General features: G+C 47.9%; 1 protein-coding gene across 2 annotated transcripts in view; it reads left to right on the forward strand.

Moving 5' to 3' along the window:
- Positions 1-698: 698 nt before the first annotated feature.
- The window catches only part of LAMB3 (laminin subunit beta 3), a 40,552-nt gene continuing 19,012 nt past the window's right edge, over positions 699-22,238 (forward strand). The window contains exons 1-8 of one of the 2 annotated variants that reach the window (XM_025356555.1): positions 699-1,407; positions 2,811-2,875; positions 4,020-4,174; positions 15,117-15,231; positions 15,783-15,856; positions 19,103-19,294; positions 20,641-20,704; positions 20,998-21,191. In XM_025356555.1, the coding sequence (XP_025212340.1) occupies positions 2,848-2,875; positions 4,020-4,174; positions 15,117-15,231; positions 15,783-15,856; positions 19,103-19,294; positions 20,641-20,704; positions 20,998-21,191 (822 nt within the window). In that variant the 5' untranslated portion in view covers positions 699-1,407; positions 2,811-2,847. Of the gene's footprint in view, positions 1,408-1,448; positions 1,528-2,810; positions 2,876-4,019; positions 4,175-15,116; positions 15,232-15,782; positions 15,857-19,102; positions 19,295-20,640; positions 20,705-20,997; positions 21,192-22,238 lie in introns of those variants that run through there. The other variant, XM_025356565.1, reaches the window with a different exon arrangement.

Consider the following 22,238-nt stretch of genomic DNA (forward strand, 5'->3'; position numbering starts at 1 on the left):
ACTTACTGCCCACTTTGCTAATTACATAGTTTCTTCTGCCTACCTGAACTTATGCTAAATTAGAATCTGAGGGTTAGAAATGCCCAATTTAATCCACAAAATTCTACATTTCCCCCTTAAGCGTCTTCAAGCCAATTTCTTGGACATAACCCTCCAATGGTAGAGAACTTTCTGTTTAGGAGACACTGATGAAGTGGAATAGGTAGTTAAGAAGTTCCTTTAAATAGCAACTTTGAGGTCCTAGCATTCCAAAACGGTGCCAGTACAGGCTCTCCAGGGCCAAGACATGGACTGGGTGGCCCTCCAGGTTTCCCTAAAAGTTCTCCAACTCTAACCTGGGGGAAAAAGTGTCCTGTGAGACCAGCCTCTCAATTTGGACCTGCCACGTCCATTTACAGTGGCTGGAAGCCCAGGAGCCCTGAGCAAGGAGCCCACAAAGGAAGCTGTGTTCTCAGGCCTGGCAGGAGGCCAGGGAAAGTCTGTTTTGACTTTGTCAGTCTAGCTATGCTTCAGCCTTTCCTTCCACCACTTGTGGTCAGGTCTGTTTTCCGGCCCTCCAGGCGGGCATTCCTGCCCAGGGAGGGAGGGGCTAGGAGACTAACCTTCCCCACAGGTGGGAGGAGTGACTCACAGGCAGTTACCTGTCCCAGGGCTCCCTGCCAACTCTGTGGAAGGAGCTGGAGGGGAGGCATTTAGAGTTACTCTGCTCATTTCTCTTAAGCTTTCCTTGGATGAGTTGAGCTTTGAATCCTTCCTGATGAACCTTGCCTTTTGAGGATCCTCCAAATTCCCCAAGAAGCTGGGATTTTTCATTTTTTTTTTTTTCCACTGGGGAGGGGAATGGTACTTTCCAGGGTCCTGGATGTTTGGGTCTTCTCACCTTCCAGCCCAGTGACATGTCTGGGGCTTTAACTCTCTATGTAAGCCCTAATCTTTGCGTTCTCTGCCGGATCTTCTGTCTGGGGTGGTCCAGGTCACAAGAAGAAGCTGACCCCTGCTGGCCTTGGGAAAATGAGGAGTTCATTGCCTGGCACAGATGCAAGGGCCCTTCCCCACCCTATGAATCCTGGTCTCTGATGATCACTTACATGTGCCTGGTGCTGTTTGTGGTGCCCCTTGCAGCCCCCACAGGGAGGCGGGCATTGTGGAGCTTACTGCAAGGTCTCTAGGACCAACCGACCGACCCACTTGCCCAGTCCTGTCCTGGGAGGTGGGGGTGCAGTGACGACAGATGGGTGTGACGGCTGCCAGATTCCTGAGGCCCGCCCTGCGGTGGGGCTACACCCAGCCAGGGAGTCTCCAGAGGTGAGGCTGTTGTTTAAAAACCTGGAGCCAGGAGGGGAGACCCCCACATTCAAGAGGAGCTTTCAGGCAATCTGGAGGAAGAACGGCAGAACACACAGTGAGGTAGGTTACCTGTCTTTACCTGCCTGGTGGGGGCCGGATGGGGGAGGAGAACTGTATCTCTGGGTGCCTGGGGCCTGGTTGCAGGACCTGATTTATTCCTCTTCCTGGGAGCTCACTCAGGTGAGCTAGGTTAAAATGTCTGCTACAGTTTTGATTGCTTTTTTAAATTTGATAAGCACCTCAGTGGCTTAGAGGAAAGCAGGTTCAGATCCGGGGTTGAGCACAAAAGAGAAGTGAAAAGGGTGGGCTGGCCTGGCTCAGAATGTCTACTTCCAGGGGGATTTCCAGTCAGGGGTGGGAAAGCTGAGAAAGCACTGGATGAAAGTCAGAAGATGGGTCTCTCTTAGGCCAATTAGCTGTGGGACCTCAGACCACATGTTCCCTCCCTGGGCCCATGACTCTTTTAGGAGAGGGATTAGAAGGAATGATTTTGAAGCATTAGGATCTATAATTTAAAGATGGCAGGAATGTCCTCAACTCCCCTCTGCCCCTGCCTTGCCAAGCCTCCAGCCCTCCACCCCAGCCAAAAGAGTTTGTGGCTGTCATTGGAACAGAGTGAACATCCAGTTCAAGGCAGAGGGGGTCACTGCATGAGCAAGGGTGGGACATGCTTCCACAAGGCAAGCCTGCCTCTGGGACCCCACAGTGGCTTTCGAGCATCCTTCCCCAGCCTCCTTCAGAATCCCTGCTTTGTGGCCTCCCAGCCCCACCCCTCTTGTCGAGCCCCAGCCCATCATTGAAGACATTTTGGGTTGCTTCCCTTTCAGATGAAATCCTCACTCACTTGTTAAAGACAGCCATACATCTCTCCCTGTTGCATCCCAGCTGCCTGCTTAGCCCAGAATTGTGGGCACACAGCCTCAAACTCTAAGTGGCCCTGGATGGTATTGGAGGCCATGCCCATGGCAGGAGAAGGCTTGCCTCCAGGCTGTCAGCCACTCTGACTCATTCACTTTGGGCTGGGCTGGGTTGAGGCTGCTGGTCTAGGCCCTGAGAAAAGCCAGCCCTCTCGGGGCAGGAACTAGGCCTTGGACCTTCCTACAGCTTTTCTCCTGCAAGGGGTCCAGCCTTTTCCTGCTCCCCACATTGTCCTTATGGCTGTGTGGGGTAGGGCAGGGTCCACACTCCTTCCCATCCACTTTAGAGGAGGAAGCTGGAGTATGGGAGGGGATGGGATTTTCGCAGGGCACCCTGTGAGTCACATGCCACTTGAGAGGGTCTAGAGCTCCAGCATTTTCCAAGCTTTTGGCTACAAATGTATCTGCTGCACCAAGTGTTCTAGATCAGGACCCTACATAAAGACTTCTGAAAAAAAAACTTGAGTCTAGAAATAGAAAAGAAAAGGGGCTAGTGTGCTCTAGGTGTTTGCAGTGTTGTACCCAGGTTGCTTTGCTCTGTCCTAGGTAAGGTCGTCTCTGGGGATCACCCCATTGGCTGAAGATGAGACCACTCTTCCTCTTGTGTTTTGGTAAGTACCCCTTCCCATCCTTCCAGGCCTGTTATATGGCAGGGAGGCGACAGCCACGGGAGGAGGAGAGTTTACCAAAGTGTGGGCATCACCTGTCACCTGTAGTCCCTTCAGTTGGGAATACTTGTCTACTGGGGACACCTGTGAGATTTCCCCATTCCTTTGGGCCTTTGGGGGAGAAGATTTTCTGCCACTCTGGAAAGGCTCCCAAATGTCTTCTTATTCTTACCCGAGGGTGGTTTGTGGTTTCCCAAGTGTTCTCCACAGTTTCCCATCCTTTCTCAAGCTCGTTCCAAAGCCTTTGTGGCTTAAGTTCCTATTTTCCAGTGAATTGTAGCTGGGCACTCCCAAAGTGTGGCTGGGGCAGCTTTGAAGATAAAGGAGCAGAATGAACGCAGGCCTTTCTGAATGCTCCGCCAAGGGCTCAGCAGTCAGCCCTCCGCTGGGCTGCTCACAGAGGCCACGATGCAGGTAGAAAGAGCCGCAGACCTTGTCGTGATGGCCGAGTCAATATCTCCAGTCTGGTTCTAAAAGCCATATTTTAGGGTCATCTATGGTTTTTGGTTGCCAGTGTTTCTCCTCTCTCCTTTTCAAGTTTTGAGTTATATAGAATATGAAATCAACTTTTAAAATCTAACAGTGGCCGGGCGCGGTGGCTCAAGCCTGTAATCCCAGCACTTTGGGAGGCCGAGACGGGTGGATCACGAGGTCAGGAGATCGAGACGATCCTGGCTAACACGGTGAAACCCCGTCTCTACTAAAAATACAAAAAAAAAACAAACTAGCCGGGCGAGGTGGCGGGCGCCTGTAGTCCTAGCTACTCGGGAGGCTGAGGCAGGAGAATGGCGTGAACCCGGGAGGCGGAGCTTGCAGTGAGCTGAGATCCGGCCACTGCACTTCAGCCTGGGCGACAGAGCGAGACTCCGTCTCAAAAAAATAAATAAATAAAATAAATAAAATAAAATAAATAAAATAAAATCTAACAGTATTAATACTGCAATTATTACCACCAGCAGCGAGTGGAAGCTTGAGTGAGGGAGAGGATATAATCTTGCTAATGTCAGCTTCCCTGAAGGACACTGGGGGTGGCCAGCGAGGTCCCTCTCTTTCTGGACTGTACCATCACACATCCGTATGATTTCAGCCTTACCTGGCCTCCTGCATGCCCAGCAAGCCTGCTCCCGTGGGGCCTGCTATCCACCTGTCGGGGACCTGCTTGTTGGGAGGACCCGGTTTCTCCGAGCTTCATCTACCTGTGGACTGACCAAGCCTGAGACCTACTGCACCCAGCATGGTGAGGTAGGCCCTACTTCCCAGGACTGGAGGAAAGCGGGATGGGAGGGATGTGTGAGCTGCCATTTGTCCACTGAATACTTAGAATGTACTTGGTGTAGGCCAAGCCCTGTGCACTACGCGGACTGGGGAGTGCAGTAAAAGTATAAGGCCAGATCCTTGCCTCTAAGAAATTTACTTGTTAGTTGGGCAAGAGGAAATGTACTCAGAATTAACTAAATAGCTCATTTCTCTCTTATCTCTCTGAGATGACATGGAGTCTTTTCTCAGTCCTTGGGCATGGGCAGGATAGTCTTTCAAGTCTTGGGAATAGGCAAATAGGCCAAACACTGGCCATTTAGGTGTACAGAGCCTCATGTGTTATTTGGTGCTGGGATGTGTGGGCCAAACTGTGTTCTTGCCATGTCAGGAACTGAGCTGTGCCACAGTCAGTGAGATAGATGAGGAAGTGACTTGAACTTCTCCAGCAGGGTCAGAGGCTCAGGTGTAAGTTGGATCAAATCCAGAAACACAACGCTTTGAACTATGACTAACATCACCTGTTAGGCATGGCTTTTATAAACAGCTGTTGTATTTTTCTTCTACATTGTCTCTGGGTCTTTTTTTGTAGGAACTTTGGTTTTCTTTTTGTCTGCCCTCAGCAGAGTGGAATCTTTCTTTACCAAAGTTGAAATCGCTCAGTGTTTTCTTGTCTACCAGCTGCCTCATTCGGCCATTTTGCTTGAACAAGGGAATGGATAGGGGAGTGATTTGTCCCGAGTTGCTGCAGGCTTTGGGGAAAGAGACCTGGGTTATCTGTGGTTTCTCCTTTCCAGGCTGCCCTTGTCTTCTGGGCTGTGGAAGGTGGTATGTGATACGGCCTCTGGGCCTCACTGCCCTTCTAGTCCCTGCATTATCTTGGCTATTTTAGTTACACATGGTATAGGGAAATGACTGGAGGTGCTGAGCAGAGATGGCTGTGGTTTCTGCATCTCACCCACTTGGATGTGGGGAAGCCCATTTGACAGGGTTGGGTAAGATGGCCATTCCTAGCCAGCACTCCCTGTGGGTCTAGATTACTCCATGAGCATCAGGGGACCTGGCAGTATTGAGCTTTTTAGGCAACAGAGTGATTTTGGCTGTTTCCTCCAAATTACAAGCCCATGTCTAAAAATTTCAGGGAGACCTCTGCCGATTTCCTTTCTCAGGCTGACTTGCATTTTGGGAGGGGAGGCAAGGAGAGGTCAGAGGCCCCTCTGTTGGGATGTACCCTCAATCCCAGCCCCATCTGAAACGTCTCTCCTCCTCCAGGCCTAGGGTTTTCGGCTTCACACGGACCTGCCCTCTGCCTCTCTGATGCCCTGGGAAACCAACTGTCTTCGCTGCTCCTAAGCGTCCCCTTGAGAGCAAAACAGGGTGCTTATAAAACAGAAGTCTAGACTTTTGCAACCCTGGGGATGGATAAATCTCAGCTATTTTTCTGCTGTGAAAGCTGAGAAGCACTGGCTCTTTCTTCTTTTTTTTCTAAGGGGGAATAAATTTATCTAGCCTTTTGGAAAGAATAGAGGATGGCAGGCAGTATTGTCTTGAGTGTAGTGTATAGTTTCAGGTCACACCACTTGAGGTGTGACCTTGGGCAAGAGATTACCCCTGTCTAAGCCTTGCTGTCCTTTTCTGTATGTATTAGATGAGATGGCCTTTAGGGTCCCTTCTTTTCCTCAGCATTCTTTGGCAATGAGCCAACTGCTGACAATCAGCGTCTCTCCCCCATTTTCCACCTCTCTGTCTTGTTTCATTTCTCTTTCCCTCACTACTGCATGCCTACCCTTCCCAAAGGCCATGAGTTCCAGCAATGAAGATAGATACTAAAGGCATAGAGACTCCCTTTTCATTCTCTGGACAGATGTACCCTGAACCCTCTCTGGATGCATTGGTGGCTGCGTGATAAGAATTAGAAATTCAGGTTTTAATTCTGTTGAGTTCTAATGTCAGTTTTTAAGTTTGTTTTGTTATTAAATGATACCAACGGCAACTATAATTCGTTAAGCATATCATGTATGTCCTTGCATCATGCTAAGAGTTTTATATAAATTATCTCGAATAATTCTTATAACGCCCCATGAAGTGGCTCTTGTTTTCCCTGTGAACTATTGGGAGGGTTTGGGTGTGTGCTGGGACCTTAGACTTCTGAGAGAAACACATTGTGTATTGAGTTTTCTGAGTAGTTAGAGGTAGGGGGTGTACTGGACAGCCACAGCTGGAAACGAGGCTGGCCGAATGCAATGCTGCATTCCTATTGCCTCTCCCTTCACCCTTCCCTATTACCCCTCTCACCCCTGTCTACCAGTTCCCACTCCCACAGATACACCTCCCTGAAGCCAAGGCCTCTGGTTAGTGCCTCTGTTCTATCTTCATGCAGGGATGACATAGCGAGCCCTGAGCCCCAGGACCAGATCATTCTTCTGTGCCACATCCTACTGATGTGCCATGAATGCAAGGGCAATGGGGTGGGCATTTATGACCCCTGGACATTTCTGCCTTACTCCCTCCACTCCCTACCCCCAGTTTCAGTCAACTAACACAGGGCGACTCAGCAGAATGGAGTTACAGGAGCAGTGAGACTCCTTTTAGTTCCAAAATTGTCTCTCCTAGTTCCCTACCTCCAAGTGTGGCTTTTTTTTTTTTTTTTTTATTTGTGGACCAGTCTTAGCCTGTTTTCATGTTACCTCCTCTACCCAATTCTGTCTCAGTTGCTAAATCCCATTGGTCTCAAGGGCTTGCTTCTGTAAATTCCGGGTCCATGTTGCAACCCTGCAATGGACATAGGTCTTGGCCAGCTTTGCCTTATGGCATCTTCTCTGCCTCCCTAATTTTGCCCTTCTGGGCTCGTCTGCTTTGATGACCCATTAACTGTCTATGGTTGGGACAAGGCTGTTCTTTACCAAAACGGCCTGAAGTTGTAGTCCCATCACCCTGGCCTCTTGTTTTCTTTCTTCCAGCTCCTAGATGGATTCTAGGAAAACTCACTGCACCATTATTCCCTCAATCTCAAGGCATGGATGAAAACGTCTGTGATTCTGTGATGCTTCCCTGCCCTCATTTACTTCTGTGCTATCCCTGGGCCTCATTTGAAAAATGGGCTTCAGTGGTTGTCATGAGGACTGCACAAAAGAATGTGTAAAGTGACCACAAACCTGGTGCCTGGCAGATGCAAACTATTCTATCCAACCCTTCTCTCCTGCCCCCCTCCTGGTGGCTGCATCCGCATGCAGAGGCTGCCCCATCTGCAAAGCACACTGCTGAGCATTTCTTCCCTGATCAGGACATGTGTTCATGTACCTCACTAAAATCCACCTATCCCTGGGCTGCCCTCCTCTGTGCCTCTCAAGGTGATTGATGCCAATCTGACTTAGAGTGAGCTGTTGAAGAATCCACAGGCAGTCATGGTTAGTGAAGTCATCCCAGACTGGGGGTGAAGGCTCCCTCTTTCTGGTTTTGGGTCTGACACTAATAACAGGGACGTGACCTTGTGAAAGTCAGGGCTCTTCTACAAACCGCCATTTTTCCGTGTGTGAAGTGAAGGAGTTAGTCAAACTTTACTGTTTATTCAGCTCTGGCCACTCAGCTTGCTTCTCAGAGACAGCTGGGCTGTGTGTGACCCCGAGAGTCCACTGTCCTCTCTCAGGGCGTGTGAAGGCAGGGGTTGCGCCATGCCCTTCAGTCATTTCCGGGATGGCACACAGTTCTCAAGAACCAGCGGATTAGCTGGAAAGCTTTCTATCCCTGATTTCTGCTCCCAACAATGTCTCCTCCAGTGTTGTGTCTGCTCTCCTAAATGCTTTATTTATCCCCCATTCCCTCCCTTTCTGGGGAAAAACTTAATTACCCAGCTGCCTTAGTAACAGTCTTACACAGCGCATTCCTCAGGTTAATTAACTGTATAAGCCAAACAGCTGTCATTTTTATCTCTTGGAAACAAGCTGAGGAACAGTAGCCAGTTGGAAGTCCCTCCCCTCTAATACGCGCAGGCGCATATGCGTGTAAATGCACTCTCATCCCCCTGCTTGCTGACACACACACTCCAACGACCACTGCCTTTCTTCGTTTGACAATTATCTGTTTTCTTGATTTTCAGGAAGGCTAATATGTTGGCAGAGGATGTGTTCATATATGTACTGTGATCCCTATCCTCGACCCACAAGGGATTTTGAGCCTGCCTCTGACCCAAAATATCCTCTTTTTTTTTTTTTTTTGGAGATGGAGTCTTGCTCTGCCTCCCAGGCTAGAGTGCAGTGGCATAATCTCGGCTCACTGCAACCCCTGCTTCCCAGGTTCAAGTGATTCTCCTGTCTCAGCTTCTCGAGCAGCTGGGATTACAGGCATGTGCCACCATACCTGGTTAATTTTTCTATTTTTAGTAGAGACGGGGGTTTCACCATGTTGGCCAGGCTGGTCTCAAACTCCTGACCTCAAGTGATCCACCCGCCTTGGCCTCCCAAAGTGTTAGGATTACAGGCGTGAGCCATTGCCCCCTGGCCCAAAATATCTGCTTTCTTTGTTTCCTAGAAGCTCTAAGCATCTCTAAAGCTTCCAGAGCTCTACCATTGGGGGTTTACTCTTTTGGATGAAGCATTACTGAGTTCCTTGTTTAAAACACAGACAACCTTGAGAAAAGCACCATATCAATCTATGACCTAAACCTAAGTTTGCTGAGTATGTTAATCAGAAACTTAGATGTGACTTTTGCAGAGGGACCCACGAGACCCAGAATGAGTCACGTTTTGAGGGGATAGAAGAAAATGGAAAGGGACATTGTAGGGAAAAATTGCTATCAGAGAGAAGCAAAACTTGGGTTGGCGGAATGTGAGATTCTTGGGTCGTAATTGTTATGGGCTAAGGAGTAGGGCTTGTGGGGTTAAAAGCAGAGAAGAGAAATGTGAGATGGGAAGTTCCCAAAGGCAAACCTGGATGGCCTCACAACTTTGCTAGCCTGGCTTCTCACCCCGTTGCTTCTGGGGCCCAGGCCCCTGGAAGCCTCCGGGAACTGTCTTGTAGACCTACTTTGCTGCTTTTCCTGGACATCCACCCACTGCCTGTGCGGCCATATGAGGGGCTGTAGTCATTGCCACTGGCAGGACCTGTAGAGGTCCCTGGCATACTAACCAACTTTCTGCACTCAGGTCCAGGGGACATCCCTCTTTCTGGAGATGTCCATACTGGAGTTGAGGTTGCCTTTCCAATGGGGTGGAGTAAGCAGAAGAAGGGAGTTTCCTGAAACCAACTCTGAAATTTTCAGTGGTTGCCGAGTGATTGCTATGTTCCTTCAATCAGAACAGCACCAGTATGCTAGGGAGGTAAAAAAGAAAAGAAGAAGAACAGCACAGGTAGTTTTGGAGTCAGACAAGGTGGGACAAGAGTCTGTGCTTCATGCCTTGCTAACTTTATGGGCTTGGACACATTTCTTATCACTTTCCTAATCTGCAAAATGGGGATACCTACCATTTGTAAATGTAGTATAGGTACCTCCGAGATTTTGGAAGGAGGGACTAAGATAATATATGCACATTGCTCAGGACTGAGGCTGGTGCAGTGTAATTTTTGAGTGTGTAGCATATATCATCTTTATAATCAGCTTCAGAGAGTGATTTCTGAATTTAGTTAGGATGGAAATAACAGCTGTACTGAGTTAAGGCTTTGGTCAAAATTTCACTTCGTGATAAGGAAAAAGACGAAGCTGAAAGTACCTCACATATGGCTATCCTCCCACGCAGTGCCTGCAGTAGGTGCTGACTTTTGATCTTCATTGCCAATATGCATTGACATAGAAATGCAGAGGCTTTTGAACTGCAGTCGGTTCTAATGGAGGCCTGGCTGACCATAGGCCTTGATCCCCTTCTCCCTGTCCATATTGCTGGAAAAAGTGTTTCTCCAGGACAGTATCTGGTGAATGTCTTATTTTTCTCTTGCTTTCTTTGTCTACTTGCTGAGAGTGGCTTTAACTTCTGGGCTGATGTGCTGGAGTAGGGAAGAATTCTATTAGCATGTTAGAACAAGACAGAACTTTATTATTTCATTCAACCCTTCCATTTCACCAATAAGAAAGTGGAAGTGGAGGAAATGTATTTTCTTGAAGGCAGCTAGATTTTTTTTTTTTTTTCTTTTGGCCCTGGCTGGTGGCCATAACCCGACCTTAGCATCTTAGATGAACCCAGACAGCCCTCTGGCTTCCTCATGGGAGGGAGCTGGGCCATACATAATCAGAGCCTGTTTTCCTGTTTTCCCCCAGAATTAGCTCTGTGTTTTGCAAAGGCTCAGAGTTTTTACTTGGGTGTGCCCTTGTTTTCCTCCCATCTCCACCGTGATTCAGGCCCCTGCTGGCTCTTGCCCTCTTGCTCCTTTGCCCTCCCCTGGCTCTCTGGGAGAGTTCATCTTCCAGCCAGACTGCTGAGCTTCTAGAAAGCTCTAGGATAAGGGAGAAGGCCTAGCCTTTCCAGCTGGAGAGCAAGCAGGAGCCAAACTGGCTGGAGGCCTGACAGGCTGAATTGATAATAGTACTGTGTCTCTGAGGTAACACAGCCAGAAGAATGCCGGCCAAATGACCCCAGAGAGGGAGGCAGCTGCAGCAGAGAGCTGCCATCACTGGAAGAGACGGGGGCACATCACACATGAGAGAAGAAGAGCTTCACATTGAGAATCACACACGCACACGATGCTTACAAATATGTGCACCCTACATATAAGCATACAAGAATAAATCAGAAAGGGAAACTGAGGCCCATAGGGAAAGGATAAATTAGCAGCTTGTCTTCATGTGGGCTTCTGCCATAAATTGCTCTATTTCAGGCTTCTGTCCTGCTAGCTCGTTGACAGGCAGAGCTACTTAAAATACCTGTCTCGCCTGTTGGCTTAGCCTGTCTCCAAGGATTGAGATAAATTCCTCCTTTAGCTATGTTACTGTGATAAGCAGCACATAGTTTATAAGCCTATGATGCCATCTGATCCTGCCATCAGTGCCTGCACACGTGGAAGGAAGGAGAAGAAGGCATGGGTGCCCCAGATTATCCCCATGAAGACTGAGGGAGGAGCAGGGCAACAAACCCTGGGCATTTTTAGTTGGTTTTGTTTAATAATACTATCTGCTCTCCTGAATATAAAAATTAATATGTATCCAAGGTATAAAAGTTTAAACAGACTTGGTGCAAGTGGTTCATGCTTGTAATCTCAGCACTTTGGGAGGCCGGGGTGGGTGGATCAGTTGAGGTCAGGAGTTTGAGACCAGCCTGGCCAACGTGGTGAAATCCCATCTCTACTAAAAATACAAAAATTAGCTGGGCATAGTGGCTTGTGCCTGTAATCCTAGCTACTCGGGAGGCTGAGGTGGGAGAATCGCTTGAGCCTGGGAGGCAGAGGGTTGCCGTGAGCAGAGATCGTGGCACTGCACCCCAGAGTCTGGGCGAGAGAGTGAGACCCTGTCTCAAACAAACAAACAAACAAACAAAATGTTTAAACATAATAAAAAATAACAGAGAAGGAAAAAACAAGTTATCTATGATTCCACTACCCAGAGATATCAGGTTGAACTGTATGCAGTTGCCATTTTTATAGGTCAAAATGGGTGAATATCAGCAATTTCATGTTTTCACTTAATATATTGGTATATTTCCTTCCAAATACTTTACATTCCTTTAAATGGAAATATATACATATATATTCACACACACGTATATATTTGAGATTATAATGTATATGCAAGTATATGCCCAGTTTTTTTTCATAAAACATAATATAATTATTTCTCCATGCAATTAATTTTTTTTCTCTAAACAGTGTTTTTAATAGTTACATAATGTCCTGTCGTTTGGGAGTATCAAGGACATTTCCGCAGTCTCCAGCTACTTGTCCCATGGCCCAGGGAAAGAAAGAGACTTGTTTCTGGCACTCTCTTGACCAGGGAAGGGCTGGACCAGCTCCCAGCAGAGCTGGGGAGAAAGCTCTGGTGACAGGCGGCCGGAAGGCAGCTGGCCCTTGTCTCTTCTCAGGACATGTGCTGAGTGCAGGCAGAGGACAGGAGTGGAAAAGTTTGTCCCTGAGAGGCTGGGAAGAGTATAAAGAAGGGCATGCTCCCTGCCAGGGACCAAAATAGGGGTCTGGAGGGGAGTCAGGCTCTAGCAAGGGCCTTCTCTTGCCCAGAAAGGATTATTTTAAGTGCTCAGGTATTTCAGCCAGCGACAGGTCTCCAGTTTCTGTGGTAACTGAGCTGAGTCAGCTGGAGAAGCCCCATTTCTTCCCAAAGTGCTCTCTCTCTGCCTTAGCCTTCCCCATGATAAGCTTCAAAGTCAGACCAAGCCCTTCTTGGGGCTCGCTGCATGAGACAGAGACTGCTACCCTTTAGCATACTTCCCCACATCTTTGCCACTCAACTAGTTTCGAGTGGAAGTGAGAGGATGAAAGAAGGGAGAAAGAGAGAAAGGAGAGGAGGGACTCTTTCTGATGCTGATGGTGGGAATCAGTCAATAGCAAAGCCATGTTGCCTCTTTGTGCCTCAGCATTCTCCTCTGTAAATGGGGCTAATACTACTTATCACGTAGGGTTATTGTGAGATTTAAGTAGGCTATTGCATTGAAACTACCAAGGACTCCTCTGCACATGGTTGTACTCCACTTACTATTGATGCTTTATTACCTACTCACTCTTCCACCCCTCCCTTTAAACTCCCTAATTGCAAGAAGGAAGTGCCTAGTAATAATGCTAATGCAAATAGTTGGCCTTTACTGAAAATTTGCTATTCATTTATTCAAGAGGAATTTAGTGAGGGTCTGTTATGTGCTGGGTATTTTTCTAAGCACTGGGAATACAGCAGTGAAGGATTGCAAATTCCTGCCCTCATGGAGTATACATTCTAGAAGGGGGAGGCAGACAATATACAAATAAATAAATTGACAGTAAGTATACAATGTATCAAGTGTAGATATGTAGTATGAAAAAAATATAGCAGGGCAAGGGAATGCATAGTGAGTGGTGGGAGGTGGGGCAATGGGTGCTACTAGATTTTATTTTATTATTTTTTTTTTGAGACAGAGTCTCGCTCTGTCGCCTAGGCTGAGGTGCAGTGGCAGAATCTTGGCTCACTGCAACCTCTGCCTCCTGGATTCAAGCGATTCTCTTGCCTCAGCCTACCGAGTAGCTGGGACTATAGGCACCTGCCACAACACCTGGCTAATTTTTGTATTTTTAGTAGAGATGGGGTTTCACCACGTTGGTCAGTCTGGTCTCGAACTCCTGACCTTGTGATCTGCCTGCTTTGGCCTCCCAAAGTGTTGGGATTACAGGCGTCAGCCACAGCGCCCCGCCAATGGGTGCTACTTTTTAAAGGGCTTATGTGCCAGCTGTTATTTGAGCCTTAAACACCCAAACAATGAATGTTTAATAAAGCATTTTTGGACATGCCAAGGGCACCTCCAAGCACTGGGAAGGGTGATAGTTCTCTTCATTTGCAGAGCGGGTGACAGCTGGAAAGAGGAGTGGTAAGCAGAGGCCCAGGGAACCAAGACACCTGGCTCCCCTCTTTGCTCTCTCCTGTTGCAGGCAGTGCCAGCTTTGGAGAGGGAAGATGGGTGTTGGGCAGGGAGGTTCTATCACTCAAGGCATAGGCCCCACATATCCACTCAGACTCTTTGGGTCGGTCCTTTGTTCTGGTGAATGGAGGCTTAGAGGAAAGCAGAGGTACAGGGTGTGTGGAGGGACAATTTTCCCTACCCAGAAGGACCCGCAGGTCTAGGAGGTTCTTGTCCAAGCCTTGCATCTATTTGTTGGCAAATTTGGAGCCCTGTGGACAGTATTGTTTAAGCTACGCACAGGGTTTGGGATCATGGTTACTCAAAGAAAACAGATTTTATGTGTGTTTTATGGGGGAGCTGAGAAAAGGTCACGTTATCTGTGTGTGTGTGTGTGCGTGCGCATGTGCACGTGTGTGCGTGTATGTATGTATGTGTATATGTATGCATATAGGCACAAGCTAAAAGAACAAGGGATATGTCACCTCTATGGCCATGCTGTTTTTCTTGGTGATCCTTGCTTTGCCATGAAACCCATGGGTTTCAGTTCTGGCTCCTGTCTCATTCCAAGAGATAAGCATAGGCCAGGTTATTGGGGACCTCCCCAGTGAGGCTGGTTGGTCTCCTGTAGGTAGGGAATACCAAACCTGAGAAAGATCCTCAAGCCCCAGATGTCACTGCTGGAAGGCCTTAGAGATCATTTGAATGTTGCTAGAATTTTGGCTCCCTGAGGGCAGGGCCTTTGTTTTGTTCCCTATTATAACTCCTGAGCCCAGAGTAGAGTCTGGCACATAGTATATGCTAAATAAGCATTTGTTGGGTAGATAAAAAGCTCTAGCTCAATCCCCACTTAATTTACAGAGGAGAAAGTTAAGCCTAGGAAACAGAGGTGACAGAGCTAGGACTGTAGATCCACATTTCCTTGTCTTCTTTTGGAGTCCTCTCTCTCTGATCCTCAAAACCCCAGAATTTCCCAGGCTGCCAGGATTAAATGAAGTGAGCTATTAAACTTTCCAGCCTGTGCCTAGTATGTAGTAGGTGCTCAATTAGTATGAATTTCTCCCCCCCCCCCCCCCCCTTTTTTTCCTGCCCTTGGCACTTTCCTCAAGTTTCTCTGCAAGGCAATGTCATGTACTCAAGTATTTTTTCCCACCTTGTACCTCTTCTCCATTCACACATCTATTCACCATTCACTTGCTGTGTGTTAGGAGGGACACGAAGGAATTCAGAGATGACCGATTAAAAGATGACCAATAGCCCTGTTTTAAGAGATTAATCCTTCAAAGTGTATTAATAAAACTAGTGATTCCTAAGGGCAGGATTTCCACAGAGGGGATATGCTGGGATGTCAGGATGCAAGGGGGAATTCTATTAGGACCCCACCTCTGAGTGTCTGCTGTCTTCCTCTCCCACAGTGGCAGATGAAATGCTGCAAGTGTGACTCCAGGCAGCCTCACAACTACTACAGTCACCGAGTAGAGAATGTGGCTTCATCCTCTGGCCCCATGCGCTGGTGGCAGTCACAGAATGGTGAGCATTTGCCATCTACAGGGACTCAAACTGTGCAGCCTCCACAGGATGAGGTGGATGGAAGGTGCCCTGTAACCCCTTGGGTTTCCCAGGCATTTCTTTTGGTGATGTGACGTGGGTGATTGACAAGAAGAACATTCTGCCTCATATTTGAGGTCCGTTGGATGTTATGGTAGAAGAATTTATTGGAGGTGAAGGAAAGGGTATGAGGAGAGGGGAATGTCTTTATTTCCCTCCACTCAGTCTCAGTGGGTGGGCTTGCAGAATTAAGCTTTGGGAACAAGTCTGTGTGGAACAGACAAGTTGAAGCCCTCCAAAGTATTGAAGACATCAGGTGATGGTGGGAAGGAAACTTAGCCAAAAACAGATAGGGTCTTGAATAGATGACATAAGCAGAAACATACCACTTCCCACTCCTCTCCAAGAGGGAGTTTGGAAAATCAAGGTTAGAGAGTTTCTGACTTCCTTGAGCTAGTCTAGTCCAGGGCTTCCTTCAGGGCTGGGGAAGTGGAAAGTCTCTGACTGACAGTTTCTACTTTTTGTCCTTCCAGATGTGAACCCTGTCTCTCTGCAGCTGGACCTGGACAGGAGATTCCAGCTTCAGGAAGTCATGATGGAGTTCCAGGTGTGCCTCCTGGGGGTGGCAGCGGATAGGAGAGTGGCTCCTGGGCCATATGGGCATGGAGCCATGGGGGAGCACAGTGTCCTTGTCTCTCTAGGTTGGGGCAACACTCACCATGAGCCTATATCATGGTGACAGCAAAGGACTTGGTCCTGGGTGAACAGTGGCACCTCCAGGCTCCCTATCTTGGTCGTGCAGTGGTTGCATATCCTCTTCCTCTCTCATTCTCCACCCTCAACCCATCTAATTAATTCAGGTCTGCCAAGTACCAATTCTACTGGGCCCAGTTGCTTGTTGTACATTTGTGTATTCTTGGTATACTCTGTTTTAATAACTTTGCATATTAGATTGAGTTTAACAAGCAGCCAAGAACTTGCCTATCCAACTAACTGACGGATGTTCCTTTGGAACAGCTCTCTTGGTGGGCAATCTACTCATTCAGTGCCATTACTTCTCAAAGCACTTTCAGATTCTGCCTTTAGAACAGCCTTCTAGATACTTCTTTTGGAGGAAACATTTTCATTTAATTGCCATAGGTCAATTTTTTCTTTTCAGAGATGATTTGGTTTTATTCTTTCTACAGAAATAGTCAGATATTCAATGATCAAATTTGGTTAATAAGATTAAATGATTAGGAAGGGAGATATAACTTTCAGGAGTTAAAATGAGCTTGGAATAAAAAGTAATAGGACCTAATTTCTTACATGACTGAAGAAGTTGGCTCTAAGAGCCTCGCCCCATCTAAAGGTCAAAGGTATTTTGAGAAATGCAAGTATTGTTTGAATAAATGCCCAGTCTCTAAAGGTGGCAACTTTGAAGGGCAGCATATTCATTTGGATGGACAGTGTTAAATAGTCTCCTTACTTTATCATCACTCACCTGTTCATTTATTTGTCAATTATTTGTGAGCACTTACTAAACACTGATTACATGGCAGGCTTGGTGTCAGATGTTAGGGATATAAAGATGAATAAAACCAAATCACAATCTTCAAGCAGCTTTCACCATATGTGGGGAAGTCAGTAGTGAGAGAGTGCAATGTGTGCACAATATTGGTAAGAAGAGGTGCTGGGAGCCCATGACGGGGCTCTCACATGGTCTGTCTTGGGAGGGCCTGTCAGGGAGTACACCCAGGGGAAGATGAACTTTCGTAGATCAGTAATGGCCAGGTGAAGGGCAATGTTTATTCCAAGCAAACAGAACCATAAACACAAAGACCAGGATGCAGGCGGCAAGAAGGTGAGGTATATGATTGGGGCTGGGGGCAAGGGAATGCACACAGGGCCTGGAGGGTAAAATGTGCTTGGTGGCAAGAGGTGGGGATGTGGAGGGCTGAAGACTGCTGCGAGATGAGTTTCCAGGTACACACAGAGGGAGGGGAGCAGACTGAAGATTCACCATTCATTCAACAAATGTGTGCTAAACACCGATGTGCTAGGTGTTGGGGGTCCACCTGTGAACCACAGACAATAGGGGCTACAGCCTGGTATACTGAGTCTCAACCAGGGGCACTATTTTCCCTCCCCTCTCCCACAGGGGGTAGCTGACAATTTCTGGATACGCTTTTGGTTGTCATAACTATGGGTATGTAATGATATCTGGTGGGTAGAAGTCAAGGATGCTGTTCACCAGGCTGCAGTGCACAGGACAGCTCCTAGGACTAAGATTTCCCCAACTCAATACTATAACAGTGAGAATGGTTGAGAAATCCTGGTCTCATGGGAAAAGAATAAAAAGCAAGAAACCAACAAGTAAATAATTGGAAATCGTGGTGACGTTTCTGAAGGAAACAAGATGCTGAAATAGAAAATAATGGGGCAGGGTGGGGTGGGCCAGCCATGAGCAGGAGAACACACTTCAGTCAGGTATCAAAAGATCTGTACCAGGAAATGACATTTAAGCTGAGAACAAAAGATGAGAGGGAACCTACCAGCGGGAGGAGCATCCCAAGTAGGAAGACTGGACAAAGGCTCTGAGGAGGGACTGAGCTTGGTTTAGGGCTTGAAGAGAGGAGGTGGCCTGAGAGGAGGCAGCGCCCAGGGAGCCTGGGGCCTATTCACTCATGGTCAGAAGTTCAGATTTCGTTCCAGAATAGTATTGGAGGATTTTTAGCAAAGGATTGACAAGGCCCATTTTATGTTTTAAGAAGATGGCCAGCCTGGCCAACATGGCAAAACCCTGTCTCTGCTAAAAATATGAAGATTAGCTCGGCCCGGTGGCTGACACCTGTAATCTCAGCACTTTGGGAGGCCGAGGCGGGTGGATCACTTGAGGTCAGGAGTTCGAGACCAGCCTGGCCAACATGGCGAAACCCTGTCTCTACTAAAAATACAAAAATTAGCAGAGCATGAAGGTGTACACCTGTAATTCCAGCTACTCAGGAGGCTGAGACATGAGAATCGTTGGAACCTTGGAGGTGGAGGTTGCAGTGAGCCGAGATCACACCACTGCACTCCAGCCTGAGTGATGGAGTGAGACTCTGTCTCAAAAAAAAAAAAAAAAAAAAAAAAAAAAAAAAAAAAAAAAAAAAAAAAGAAATGACTGAGTAAGAGTGAACGTGGGGAAAGGGGAAATCAGATGAAGCTTACTAGGGAGATCAGGCAGGAGGGAACCCTGAAGCTGGAGAGACAGGCCTGGGCCTGGTTCAGTGTCTGCTTTGGAAGCTGAGTTTATAGACCTGCAGTTCCAGGAAGTTGTTCAAGCTTGGAGCTGTCAGCATAAAGACCACATTTAAAGCCACCCAAAATGGATGAAATCATTTTGTAGGAAGGAGCAGGGACTCAATATGTCATGCTAAGGTGCTCAGAATATATCATGAGATCAGTGCAGACTGATTGAAGCTCTCAAAGATCAGATAATCACCCGGGAAGAGCTCTCTGGTAAGTGGGGAACGTGGTTTGGAGGGCCAGGACAGAGGAGGCTGGACATGAGTTCCAGGAGGGGAGACAGAGAGAGAGAGAGACAATGGTGAGCTGTGGGAAGTGTAGGAGCAGGGGAATGTCTAGCCTGGAAGCCTGGAAGCCTGGCAAGCTGAGCTAGGGATCACTCCTTCTGGAAGGCAGATCCTGGGGAGAAACTTCTGTGGCCTGTGGTATGCCAGGAGGTTTGGACCTGGACGCTCCTGAGCCCACTTGCTCCCGCTGGGCTCCCTTTCTCCCCAGTTCACTGGAGGAGCCTGTCTCTCTGTTTGTGTCTCCATGGGGCACAGCCCCAGCGCCTCCCCTCTGCACACTGCCCCTGTCTCCGCAGGGGCCCATGCCCGCCGGCATGCTGATTGAGCGCTCCTCAGACTTCGGTAAGACCTGGCGAGTGTACCAGTACCTGGCTGCTGACTGCACCTCCACCTTCCCTCGGGTCCGCCAGGGCCGGCCTCAGAGCTGGCAGGATGTTCGGTGCCAGTCCCTGCCCCAGAGGCCTAATGCGCGCCTAAATGGGGGGAAGGTAGGTAGAGGGAATCCTGAAAACTAGGCCTGGGGAGAAGTCCCTGATGTCCCACTGTTCACACAGCCACATGGACTCTTGAGAAGGAATGGAAACATCCTTGCCAGCTCCCCTTGCTGACTTTCCTGAATTCCCCCCAGTAATGACCCCTGTAGCCACCCTCAAAACATTTGCTGCTTATCCTCTTTCTGAGGAGGGATATTTCAGAAAGACCTTGGGGCCACCACATTACTCACCCCTGCTCTCTTACTCACCCCTGCCCTCTTCCACAGCCCCCTCCCCCGTGACTCATTGTCTCATCCCTCTAGTGGGAAGATGAAATCGACCCTACTTTGGTGTGAGGATTTTGGGATGGCTAGTTAGATGCAAGAGCAAATTACACAAATTTCATTTCACCTTGGTAGGGTTTAACACAAAAATAAACATTTTCAGTTTAATCCCTCCATCTAACCCAGTCTTAGCCCTTGGAGGGAATTCTGGTATAACCCAGAGCCCGAATTCTCCTGAGCTTAAACCCTGAGCTAGAAATAAAAACCTGCCTGAAGAAACATTCAGAATGTTTCTCCCTAAGTCCTCCTGACATGATCAAATTCTTTCATAACTGCTTTTCCCCATCCCCTGGCAGCGGAGGCTATAGTTTCTCTTCTCCTTTCCCTGGCCGAGACACAAGTGAGCCCTCAGAGCTGCTCTCATGTGGACCAACGCTCAGAGTGGGGCCCTCTCTGCGGACCATGCATCTCTTCCTTTGGGTTTAGCAGTTCCTCCTTGGTTATACCCTTACCCAAATCTATGTTAACCACATTCTTCACACCAGCAGATCAGAATGCAGGACTGTTTCCTAACTTGTGGAGGGCGGATGTGAAAACTCTTCCTGGGATATGTAGATGATGAATCGTTTTTTTAAAAAAAGTAAATCAAAAGCATAGTTGAAATTGGGATTGTCCAGAGTGCTGTGGTCACCCACATTCATGCATCCTTGGATTTTAGATTTCTCACTCATCCTGAGTCATGAGAAAATTAGTATCTCCTAAACCCTCATATATAGATGATACATCTTACCATACTTTTTGACCCAGGGAACTCAGGAAATTCTTAGGATACTTATATTTTCAACTGGGGGGCAGGGTGTACACACACACACACACACATACACACACACATTTATGGCCCAGTGATCATCTTGTTCCCCCAAAGCAGCTGACAAGCCTCATAACCATGATCTGTCTCAGGTTCCAGGTAACAAGGACTTCAAATGTGAGGCATATAATGGAAAGGAAGGTTTCTTCTGAACTCGAGGCACACTATTTGTCTCTTCTTAAGTGCTTCTCTTTCCCTTCTCTCTGTAGGTCCAACTTAACCTTATGGATTTAGCATCTGGGATTCCAGCAACTCAAAGTAAAAAAATTCAAGGTCAGTGTGGCCCCTCCTCTTGTCCATGGAACTATGAGTGGGAAAGGAAACAGAGTTGGAACCCAGGTCATGGGAATTTCCTGGTTTTTCATGTTTTTGTCAACGTGGTTGGGGATTTAATACTTGCCCTGTTTGCCCCATAGGGACATTGTCTGTGGGATGCTGTGGGATGGTTGAGGTCTGGAGAGGATGGCCCATGGTATCACATATGAAGGAGACTCTATGTGCCTCTAACTTCCTTTCTTTATTTTCCATTCTCCAACCCCTCCCTCCTTGCTGTTTGGTCCTCTCAGAGCTGGGGGAGATCACAAACTTGAGAGTCAACTTCACCAGGCTGGCCCCTGTGCCCCAAAGGGGCTACCACCCTCCCAGCGCCTACTATGCCGTGTCCCAGCTCCGTCTGCAGGGGAGCTGCTTCTGTCATGGCCATGCTGATCGCTGCGCCCCCAAGCCTGGGGCCTCTGCTGGCCCCTCCACCACCGTGCAGGTGACAGCCTAGGGTGGGAAGGGGAGAGGAAGGGGGCAGGACCAGGGCAGACTACGGACATTCTTGGGGCTCCCATAAAGCAGGAAGGGCACTAAATCTAAAACTTGGGTACTTAATACTTCAGCAGCAACAACAAAAAATCAAAGTGGTTTTCGTTCCAAAAATCAGAATCGTTTAGTACTTCTTTAGACCTGCTTCCTAATTTGAGATGATTTTCATTTCATTTACATAAGTGTGGAAATTGGGAGGGAGTTTAAGGCAATGATTCTCAACCCTTGTTATGTATTATAACTTCACTGGGAGCTAAAAATGTTGCCCAGCCCTCTACCCTATGATATTCTAATTTTATGATTGATTTTTAAAGCTCCCAGGTGACTCGAATATACTGCCAGGTCTGACAGCCACTGGTTTAGGGATTTTAAAGTCTCATCTAGTGGTGAGATATGGGGGCAGGGTGAGAGACCAATGTTTAGTACAGATGCTAAGTCTACCCTAGACCAGGCGGATTGGCTTCAGCAGGGATGGGGGTTGAGAAGTTCCAGTTTAACAAGCCCTCCCCTCCCAGGGAATTTTGCTGTGAAACCAAACTTGAGAACCACAGGTATAGAAGAGAGAACCTTGAGCAAAGAAGCAGAGAGACCCAACATGGGAGTGTGACAGCTGTCCTAGTGATAGGGGGACAGAAGGAAATCATGTAAGATGGCCTGGGAGGGAAATAGAGGTGGCACAAGCCTCAGCTGGCATTCTTCTTTCCACTTCTGGGCCAACTTCTGCCCCAGGCTGCAGAGGTGTGCAGAGGGAGCCCAGTTCAGGGAGTGTGTCATCTGTCAGGGCCCATGAGACATACTCCTAGAACCCCAGGCTGAGTGACACAGAGGGAATACAATATGCTATGAGATGACAGGGAGGGAGGGAGCCACCTAGCCCTGGTGGTCCTCAAATCTGGCTGTGCAGTGGAATCACCACTTTTAAAAGGTGCCACTGCCTGGGCCTCATCCTTGAGATTCAGACTGAATTGGGTCTGGACCTTGGCATTTTAAAAAATGC

The sequence above is a fragment of the Theropithecus gelada genome, chromosome 1 (assembly GCF_003255815.1).
Source record: "Theropithecus gelada isolate Dixy chromosome 1, Tgel_1.0, whole genome shotgun sequence".
In the NCBI taxonomy this organism is placed as follows: domain Eukaryota; kingdom Metazoa; phylum Chordata; class Mammalia; order Primates; family Cercopithecidae; genus Theropithecus; species Theropithecus gelada.